The sequence below is a fragment of the Erythrolamprus reginae genome, chromosome 9 (assembly GCF_031021105.1).
Source record: "Erythrolamprus reginae isolate rEryReg1 chromosome 9, rEryReg1.hap1, whole genome shotgun sequence".
Lineage (NCBI taxonomy): Eukaryota > Metazoa > Chordata > Lepidosauria > Squamata > Dipsadidae > Erythrolamprus > Erythrolamprus reginae.
This window is the reverse complement of record NC_091958.1, coordinates 52,591,628-52,602,310: the sequence shown is the minus strand read 5'-3', so window position 1 is coordinate 52,602,310 and position 10,683 is coordinate 52,591,628. Positions and strand designations below refer to the sequence as shown.

General features: G+C 40.2%; 1 protein-coding gene across 1 annotated transcript; it reads right to left on the bottom strand.

The window, feature by feature from the left end:
• On the bottom strand, window positions 1–5,744 carry LOC139172301 (ATP synthase subunit f, mitochondrial-like). The gene is made up of 4 exons (XM_070761265.1): window positions 5,638–5,744; window positions 3,918–4,025; window positions 2,115–2,231; window positions 1–155 (listed from the first exon to the last, which is right to left on the bottom strand). The coding sequence occupies exons 1-4, from the start codon at window positions 5,651–5,653 to the stop codon at window positions 127–129; spliced, it is 270 nt and encodes an 89-aa protein (XP_070617366.1). The 5' UTR covers window positions 5,654–5,744; the 3' UTR covers window positions 1–126.
• Window positions 5,745–10,683: the final 4,939 nt, after the last annotated feature.

Genomic DNA, 10,683 nt, shown 5'->3' with positions numbered 1-10,683 from the left:
CAGGTTGAATTATTTTATTATTGGTCTCAGCGTACATTTGACAGTTTGAAGGAAAAATAGCAGAAGTCAGTTTCCTGTGGTTGACTGGTCACAGCAAGAGAAACATGATTTCTTGTTGGTGGAATCTTAGTGGTATTTTCTCATGCGTTCTTCCTCTAAATAATCAGAACCAGTTTTGGTTAGATTGCAGTTTTCTTTAAAATCCTTAAACAGAAACTAGCTTTTATTTAAAACATTTGTACACATGGCCAGTAAAATTTATGAATAAGATATCATAACTGAATGCTAAATATTCCTGCTAATCCGCTGAGTTGGGGAAAAAAGATGGAAGTAAAACCGAGGACAACCTTATATTACCAATTCCTGTTCTTGTTTGCAGTTACCAGATTTCTGGGAAAATAGATTTTACCGAGTACCTGGCAGAAGGTACTTAATAATAATGATGATAATAATAATAATAATAATTAATAATTTATTAGATTTGTATGCCGCCACTCTCCGCAGACTGGGGGCGGCTCACAACAATGATAAAACAATGTACAATGTGACAAATCTAATGTTTAAAAGAAAACACATTAAAAACCAAACATTTAAAAAACATGCAACACAAGCATACCGTACAAAAACTATAAGCCTGGCGATATAGGTGGGTCTTAAGCAATTTACAAAGGACAAGGAGGGTGGGGGCAGTTCTAATCTCTGGGGGGGAGTTGATTCCAGAGGGCCGGGGCCACCACAGAGAAGGCTCTTCCCCTGGGGCCCGCCAGACGACATTGTTTAATCAACGGGACCCGGAGAAGGCCAACTCTGTGGGACCTTATCGGCCGCTGGGATAGCTACAGGTAGTCCTTGACGTATAACGGTTTATATATTGACCAATCAGTTAGAGTGACACTGGAAAGTGACCCATGGCCGTTGCAGCATCCCAGTGGCCGCGCGATCAAAATTCAGACGCTTGTCCACTGACTCATAGTTGCAGGGAAATGCGATCCCCTTTTGCGACCTTCTGACAAGCCGAGGGGCGAAGCCATACTGACATAGCAATCGAGTTGCTAATTTAACAACCGCAGTGATTCATTTAATAAAGGGCGAGAAAAGTTGTAAAATGGAGCAAAACTCACCTTAACAAATGTCTCCGTCAAGTACAGAACTTTTGGCCTGGATTGTGGCTATAGGTCAAGGACTACCTGTACAACCACAGAGAAAGCCCTCCGTGCAGCCTCTTCTATTACATTTACAAGGCTGGTCTGAAGTCGGGGGAAGCAAAGCGCACAAGTCCTAGAAACTGATTTTGGCCAATGAGTTTTAATTTATAGTGGACAGCACTACCATATTTTTTGGATTAAAAGATGCACCTTTTCCCCCCTAAAAGAGGCTGAAAAGTTGGGTGTGTTTTATACTTCGAGCTTTGCTAGCAAGTGATTTTCCACTTTTTTTCCAGCCCTAATAGAGTGCTAATGAATGAAGTTCTGTGCTTTGCTAACCAAGTGTTGTCACTTAGCCCGATTTTCTCATTGTTTTTCTCTCTGAAGAGAGAGAAATGTTTTAGAAACTGATTTTTATCCCTAACCAGGGAATAAAAAGCAAGCACATAGGCTCAAAACCAGCAAATTAATGTGCTGAAGCTGACCAGACTAAAGACTAGCCAGATGAATCCCTGGTAGGCAGATCATTTTTTCTCTTATTTTCCTCCCCCAAAACTGAGGTGCGTCTTATACTCCGCAAAATATGGTAAACAAATTCCTCTGGATCAATGTCTACCAACCTCAAAAACTCATGCAATGCTCAACAAGAACCATGTCTTAGGCTGCCACAGTACCTCACATCCATTCAACAATAAAAACACAATTTAATGTGGCTTAACTCCCATGCAGGGCTGCAAGTTTGGGCTATTTTATCTGAAGCAGTTTCTCGAGTTTTGTGTCCCATGAACGTCTCACCCCGTCCACTTGCAGGAACCAGAACTTAAAGCTGGTTTTGCATGGGGTAAGTTTGTTCTGCGCTAACCAAATGTGACAGGGAGGCCTTGAACACAGCCCCAAAACGTCAACCTGTTACAGAATCTTGGCACATTGTGTGAACGTAGTGTAATTTTTTTTTTTTAAAGTACTTACTGAGGTGATCGTACACTAAGTAGTAGCTGAAAACCACATAAGCGGTTATTAATATGCCAGGACCGGCGATGCCACATCTCTTTGGTTCCCAGTATTTTGCGTAGAACCTGTTGTGACCTAATCAAAGTGGAAATCCGCCTTAGAAGTTAGAGTAATGGGCAGAGGTCATTCATAATAAAAACTTTTGGGGGGGGGGGGGGAGAGAGAAGAGGAAGAAGATAAAACATCTGGTGGCAATGAAAATAGAGGCAGTCTTGACTTACAACAGTTGGTTCAGTGACCGTTCAGAATTACAACAGGACTGAAAAAGTGATTTACGACCATTTTTCACATAACCATTGTAACATCTGGTCGTGTGATCAAAATGAAGCTTTGTAACCGGTTCATATTTATGACGATTGCATGCTCCTGGGGTCATGTGATCCCCATTTATGACCTGGCAAGCAAATCCGATGGGGAAGCCAGGTCCATTTAACTTGCCACTAAGAGATTGATAAAATTGAAGGGGTCCAAAGATGGGCTACAAAAATGGTGGAAGGTCTGAAGCATAAAACCTATCAGGAAAGACTTCATGAACTCAATAAGGGGGCACAGGATCGAAACGTTTCAATATGTGAAAGGGTTAAATAAGGTTCAGGAGGGAAGTGTTTTTCATAGGAAAGTGAGCCCAAGAACAATGGGGGCACAATCTGAGGTTAGTTCGGGGAAAGATCAGAAGCAATGTGAGAAAATATTTGACTGAAATAGTAGTAGATCCTTGGAACAAACTTCCAGCGGACGTGGTTGGTAAATCCACAGGAACTGAATTTAAACATGCCTGGGATAAACATATATCCATTCTAAAATAAAATACAGGAAATATTATAAGGGCAGACTAGATGGACCATGAGGTCTTTTTCTGCCGTCAATCTTCTATGTTTCTAACTTTTTAAACATTTTGCTTAATTTTTCTCCACCTTCACAAATGCAGATTCAACATGTATATACCTTCCAATATTGTGTACATCAGAGTTCATAATTATACATTTTTACCCTTTATTCATAGACCCCTATTTATTTTTAAAAAATTATTAAACAATAGCAGTCTGCCCTTCAATTACCCTTTCGTGCACCCCGCTTCTTGCCACTAACTTAAATGCAGTGATTCACTCGGCTACGGTGGTAAGAAAAGGTAATAAAATGGGGCAAAACTCTCACTTAACAGAAATGTTGGGCTCAATTGTAATTTGTAAGTCAAGAACTGTCTGTAATGGACAAAAAAAGCCAGCCTGAAGCCATAATTAGGGAACATTTTTTACCCAGGCTAAGTGGAATTCTTTGCCAAGTGTCTGGGGCTGTAACTTGACAACTTAATTTATTTATTTTTTACCAATAACCAGAAAGTTTTATGACTTAAATCTTTCTCAACCATTCAGCCACAAATAACTGATAGAATGTACAGGCCACATTCAAATACCAATTTAGAAGAGAAGTTCAAATCCAGAGTTATGAAAAAAAAACCACCCCAAGTTGAAGCAGGCTTGCAGCTCAACCTGAATTTCAACTGAAATTTTAAACAGCGAGTCCATATTTTGATCAATACCTGCAGACAATTCCCATCTTTCCCTATCGTTTTTATTGACAAGCTACAATACTTCCATGAATTTAGTAGTCTTGACTACCTGCATATATTCAAGCCACAGTATTATGGATGCAAATGTAAATAATGCAATTCTGAAATGCTGCTATCATGGAAATTCCAATATGCATCTTGTAAATCCGTAAGGAATATTGCTTCCCCCTCCCCCCCCCTAAAATACTAACCTCTTTTGCACGATTCCAGAAAAGCTCTCGGGGTGTAATTGAGTGATGACAACCAAGTAGGCAACTGACCCAGTTTCACATCCAGGAGCCTCAAATTTTTAATAGGTACTTTTTAAAAAAGGACAGAAAAACATGATGGGAAAGAATGCAGCATTTAAAGAATTATCACCCCCAAAAGATCCAAGTTATCCTTATTTAAGTCACTCATCAGCGGATCAAAACACTCCCTTTTTTAATAACTAATCTCTCTGTTACATTATAAGGAGATGGAAATTAAAGTCAGTAAAATCAGCCTGTTATGTATAGCCTTGCAGAGGACATGGGAGGCATAGACATATAATAATAATAATAAATTTAATCAAGTCCTGTTTGCACCATGTAAAAGTAGCATACTTTACTTAAATATGTATTATTTAAGTATTTATTAATGTTTAATAAATACAGACTATCATTAAGCATAGTACCTTATGATTCGTGAAGAACCTATCTTTTATTTACACTGAGAGCATGTGCACCAAGACAAATTGCTTGTGTGTCCAATCACACTTGGCCAATAAAGAGTTCTATTCAATTCAATAATTTAATCCAATTATTCTATTCTATTATTCTATTGTTCTGTTCTATTATTTTAAAAAAATAGATTTATGTCCCTTTTAGAGACTGGGAGGGAAAAAAAAGGATCCTGAACCTTTTTCTCTCCCCCCAAGCCAATGTAGGAGGACACATTTATTTTGTAAGACACATACATACATACATACATACATACATACATACATACATACATACATACATAGGTCTTGGCATATTCGGGTTTCTTCCCATGTAAATTTCAGAGATTCCTGGCGAGGTTTCAATGAAGTCCCACTGGTCATCTTCAGGCTTGTGCTTTTGGCTTTGTGCCTTTATGCCAAGACCTGTATGTATGTATGTTTGTGTGAGTGTGTATGAAAAGGGGGGTTACTATATATATTTTTAAAAGTTTAAAAATTCAGCAAACACACACACACACACACATATATAGTGTATATATGTGTGTGTGTGTGCAGGTATATATATACTGTATAGTGCTATCCTAGTCTCCCTTAATTTTAAATATTCAGCAAAAATATGTGATGCATATATATATATATGTATGTATATATACATATGTATGTATCACATGTTCTTGCTAAATTTTTAAAATTAAGGGAGACTAGGATAGCACTATTTCGGCCTTGTTCTGGCCTCATCAGCTAGCCATACCCTTACTGGGATTTGATCGTGGGGGCCTCTGCCTTGTATACATACATATTAATATATATATATATATATATTTATATATATTTATGTATGTATATATATATTTGTATGTACTGTATATATGTATGTATGTATGTATGTGTGTGTATACATATACAATACACACACACATAACCCCCCCCCCCCCACATATACAGTGTACATACATACAAACACACACACACACTTTTCCTGCATTTATAAGACAGCATAGAACTTGGGATATGGAAATAAAGCTTCCCCCTGGACTCCAAAGCCCATCAGTCCCAGCCGGCGGGGCTCACGGGTACTAACATCCCAACCCGTCCAACCCCCCCCCCCCCCAAAAAAAAATCCTCGTCCGGGTTGCCTCCCCCGGTTTATCTGGGAGGCAATAGGCGACTTTCAGGCCTCCAGAAACCGGGGGTCACCTTGGCTTCTCCCACCCCGGAGAAAGACTCACCGGGTGCCTCCGCCATCTTGCGGCTGCTCAAGGGATCCACCCGCAAAGGTTGCCGGGAAAGAGGTAGAACCGCGCAGGCGCGAGAGGCGCGCTAGGAAGAAGGTCGTTCTTGTCTTCAGCGGCCTCCTGGGTGGAGCTAAACGAGGGGCGGGGCTTCCGCAGCCGGGGAGGGCGGAACGAGGATGGTTCCAAAGGCTACCGCTTCCGTTCGCTTTGGCCGGCTCACAACAATAATAATATGACAATGCAACAAATCTAATATTTTTTTAAAAAACATCTAAAAAACCTGTCATTTAAAACCATACAACACAAGCATACCATACATAAAACTATATAAGCCTGGGGGAGGTATCTCAGTTCCCCCATGCCTGGCGATACAGGTGGGCCTTAAGCAATTTACGAAAGACAAGGAGGGTGGGGGCAATTCTGACCTCTGGGGAGAGTTGATTCCAGAGGACCGGGGCCGCCACAGAGAAGGCTCTTCCCCTGGGGCCTGCCAGACAACACTGTTTAGTCGACGGGACCTGGAGAAGGCCAAAATTAATAAAGATTAATTAAAAAAATAATAATAATAATACTTTGATTTAAGAGCCTTACAATAGCATTCTCATTCTCTTCCTCTGCCAGCCAGCTCCAAGCGTGACATTTCCCCTTCCCCGCTTTTAAAATTGGAGGAGATCTAAGAGTTTTGTCCAGTGAGCGCAATTTCTTGTGTGTCCAATCACACTTGGCCAATAAAGAATTCTATTCTATATTTATTGAAAATATTTACTGTCCCTCACATCCTGGACATAAACTGTTTCAACTTCTACCTTCAAAAATATAGATTTGTCAAGAATCATGTGGTACAACACTTAAGGCTTGTCATAGGGGTCAAATAAGCAATGAAGAAACAATCAATATTCATTAAAAAAATCTTAGGATACAAGCAACAAGTTACAGTCATACAGTCCTAAGTGGGAGGAAATGGGTGATAGGAATGATGAGAAAAAACTAGTAGAAATAGAAGTGAAGACTTAGCAAAAATTTTGACAGTGTTGACGGAATTATTTGTTTAGCAGAGTGATGGCGTTTGGGAAAAAACTGTCCTTGTGTCTAGTTGTCTTGGTGTGCAGGGCTCTGTAGCGACGTTTTGAGGGTAGGAGTTGAAACAGTTTATGTCCAGGATGCAAGGGGTCAGTAAATATTTTCACTGCCCTCTTTTTGACTCGTGCAGTATACAGGTCCTCAATGGAAGGCAGGTTGGCAGCCATTGTTTTATTCTGCAGTTCTGATTCTCCTCTGAAGTCTGTGTCGGTCCTGTTGGGTTGCAGCACCAAACCAGACAGTGATAGAGGTGCAGATGACAGACTCAATGATTCCTCTGTAGAACTGGATCAGCAGCTCTGTGGGCAGTTCGAGCTTCCTGAGTAATAATAGTAATATAATAATAATAACAACAACAACAACAACAACAACAACAACAATAATAATCTACTTTCCCAGGCAGCCCTTGATCAGTAAAGTCAATGGGGGAATTTATTTAACGACTGCAGCGGTCCCCAATTACAAATGCGGCCAAAAAGTCATAAAATTAGGTGCAACTTAATCATGGATGTTTGGATGTTCCAGTCCCAGTATGGGTCATAAATCAAGAACCACGGTACTGTAGTTGTAATTTCACAAGCAGCAATTTCAGAAAAGCCCAGAAGGTGTCAGTCTTGTTTAGTAGAGCTATCTTATATTCAGAAATAATTGTCCTAATGGATGAAGGATCAACCATCCATATCTTTAAAAGAAAAAAACCGCTGATCAGAAGCTGTTAGTACAAAGGTTAAGAACCTACACATTTGGAGTTTTACTGAATTACGATGCCCAACAGCCTAGCTGGCTGCTAGGGATGCTGGGAAGTGTAGTTTCAACCACTGGAGAGTTAGAGTCTGCCCAATAAATAGGACTTTAAGATTGGATTGGAATAGAACAGAACAGAATAGAACGGAATAAAATTAGCAATGGAATAGAATTAGCAATGGAATAGAGTAGAGTAGAGTAGAGTAGAGTAGAGTAGAGTAGAACATGATTTAAGTATTGCCCACAAGATCATATGCTGCAATGTCCTTCCGGTCAACGACTACTTCACCTTCAACCGCAACAACACAAGAGCATGCAACAGATTCAAACTTAATATTAACCGCTCCAAACTTGACTGTAAAAAATATAACTTTAACAATCGAGTCGTCGACGCGTGGAACTCATTACCGGACTCTATAGTGTCTACTCCCAACCCCCAACATTTCTCCCTTAGACTCTCCACGATTGACCTCTCCAGGTTCCTAAGAGGCCAGTAAGGGGCGTACATAAGTGCACTGATGTGCCTAACGTCCCCTGTCCAATTACCTTTCCTTTTCTCATATATCCTATATATTCTCTCCCTCTCATCCACTCCTCTTCTTTTTTACTTACTATTCCTACATATACTACTTAATGTCTATTTCATTCCATATGTATTGTATATTGGACAAAGAATAAATTTAAAAAAAGAAAAAAAAAGAGTAGAATAAAATAGAATAGAAGAGAAGAGAAGAGAGTTCTTTATTGGCCAAGCGTGATTGGACAACACAAGGAATTTGTCTTTGGTTCATATGTTTTCAGTGTACATAAAAATACATTCATCAAGAATCATAAGTTACGACACTTAGTCATAGTCATAGGATACTAAATAAGCAATCAAATCATACTAGGAAACAAATAAAACAATATAAATTGTAGAGATACAGGAAACAGGGTTATAGTCATAAGTGGGAGGAGATTTACATCATCTACTATATAAACTGTGTGTGTATGCACACACAGACACACAAAAGCGCGTGTGCACAGCTCTTCTAAAATACCCAGAGCCCAGAAGGGGAAACAAAAGAATTTTTTTCCCTACTGGTTGTGTGTACCTTACCTTACCCATAGGAGCCCATCAGTGATACTCATGTTCCTTTTCATATTTACATGACTTGGGAAAGTAATAACAACAACAACAACAAGAACCGTAGGGACCTTGGAGGTCTTCTAGTCCAACCCCCTGCTTAGGCAGGAAACCCTACACTACTTCAGACAGACAGTTATCCAACATCTGCTTAAAAACTTCCAGTGTTGGGGCATTCACAACGTCTAGAGGCAAGCTGTTCCACTGATCACTGACTGTCAGGAATTTTCTCCTTAGTTCTAAGTTGCTTCTTTCCTTGTTTAGTTTCCACCCATTGCTTCTTGTTCTACCCTCTGGTCCTTTGGAGAATCGGTTGACCCTCTCTTCTTTGTGGCAACCCCCGAGAAGAGGGGGTCAACCTATTCTCCAAAGCACCTGAGGGTTGAACAAGAAGCAATGGGTGGAAACTAAACAAAGAGAGATCCCACCCATCCATCCAAAGTATACACAAGCTTAGATTGCCAATTGGTTCTAAAGTGGACATCTTAATGTAGTATTTCCCAGCTGTGTTATCATTAAGATATGTGGATAGGTGGTTCAAATCTCATCATCTGCTCAAGGTTGACTCAGCCTTCCATCCTTCTGAGGTGGGTAAAATGAGGACCCGGATTGTGGGAGCAATAAATATCTATCTATCTATCTATCTATCTATCTATCTATCTATCTATCTATCTATCTATCTATCTATCTATCTATCTATCTATCTACCTATCTATCTACCTACCTACCTACCTATCATCTATCTATCTATCTATCTATCTATCTATCTATCTATCTATCTATCTATCTATCTATCTATCTATCTATCTATTAGATTTGTATGCCGCCCCTCTCCGTAGACTCGGGGCAGCTCACAACAGCAATAAAACAATTCATGACAAATCTAATAATTTAAAAACTTTTTAAAAACCCATTTATTAAACAGACATACACACAAACATACCATACATAAATTGTATAGGCCTAGGGGAGATATCTCAATTCCCCCATGCCTGGCGGCAAAGGTGGGTTTTAAGGAGTTTACGAAAGGCAAGGAGGGTGGGGGCAGTTCTAATCTCCGGGGGGAGCTGGTTTCCAGAGAGTCGGGGCCACCACAGAGAAGGCTCTTCTCCGGGGACCCGCCAAAGGACATTGTTTAACATGCTGGCTATATTAAAAAGTCCTATTGCTAACATGTTGTAAGCTGCCCTGAGTCTAAGGAGAAGGGCGGCATAAAAAATAAAAATAAAATAAATAAATTTCAACTCCTATCCATATGGGGTCAGAGGGCCTCCAGCAGAAGCAAGAACAACACTGGCTTAACTGCAAATCTTTCTCTTTCTCCCTGAAATGTTACCTATTCTACGTAAGAATCTCAGTTCTCGGGGAGGTCAAGAGGCCGAAGAAACGTTTCCTGCCCGATCAAAGAGATCTTTTGAAATCCATTGTCCCCAGAGTGTCTGGAAATGAGGAATGGGCTTCATTTTGCAAAGCTGGTCCTTTATTATTATTATTATTATTATTATTATTATTATTATTATTATTATTATAATTATTATTAATTGGATTTGTATGCCGCCCCTCGCCGCAGACTCGGGGCGGCTAACAACAGCAGTAAAACAGTACAACAAAATCCAATACTAAAAAACAGTTAAAAACCCATTATATAAAAACCAATCATACATACAAACATACCATGCATAAAATTGTGAAGACCTAGGGGGAAAGAGTATCTCAATTCCCCCATGCCAGGCGGCAGAGGTGGGTTTTAAGCAGCTTACGAAAGGCGAGGAGGGTGGGGGCAATTCTAATCTCTGGGGGGAGTTGGTTCCAGAGGGTCGGGGCCGCCACAGAGAAGAATCTTCCTCTGGGTCCCGCCAAGCGACATTGTTTGGTTGACGGGACCCGGAGAAGGATTTTTGCAGGATTTTTTCTCTCTTTCTCTCTGTATGCAGGAGGGCTGTCTATTTCCCCCCTCCCTCTCTTGAAGCTGGCTGGAGGCATAATTTTACATTAATCCATCTTCCTTTCAGAAGAACCATCCTCCGTTGCTTGAAAATATAGATATTTTCAGGTGGGCTCCACTTCTGAGCGGCTATGTTTAGCAGCAT

Coding starts and splice junctions, on each gene's coding strand:
- LOC139172301 (XM_070761265.1), bottom strand. Junction 2,232..3,917: donor TCTGGAATCGTGCAAAAGAG/GTTAGTATTTTA, acceptor CACTTTGATTAG/GTCACAACAGGTTCTACGCA. Junction 156..2,114: donor CTTAGTGTACGATCACCTCA/GTAAGTACTTTA, acceptor CTGATTATTTAG/AGGAAGAACGCATGAGAAAA.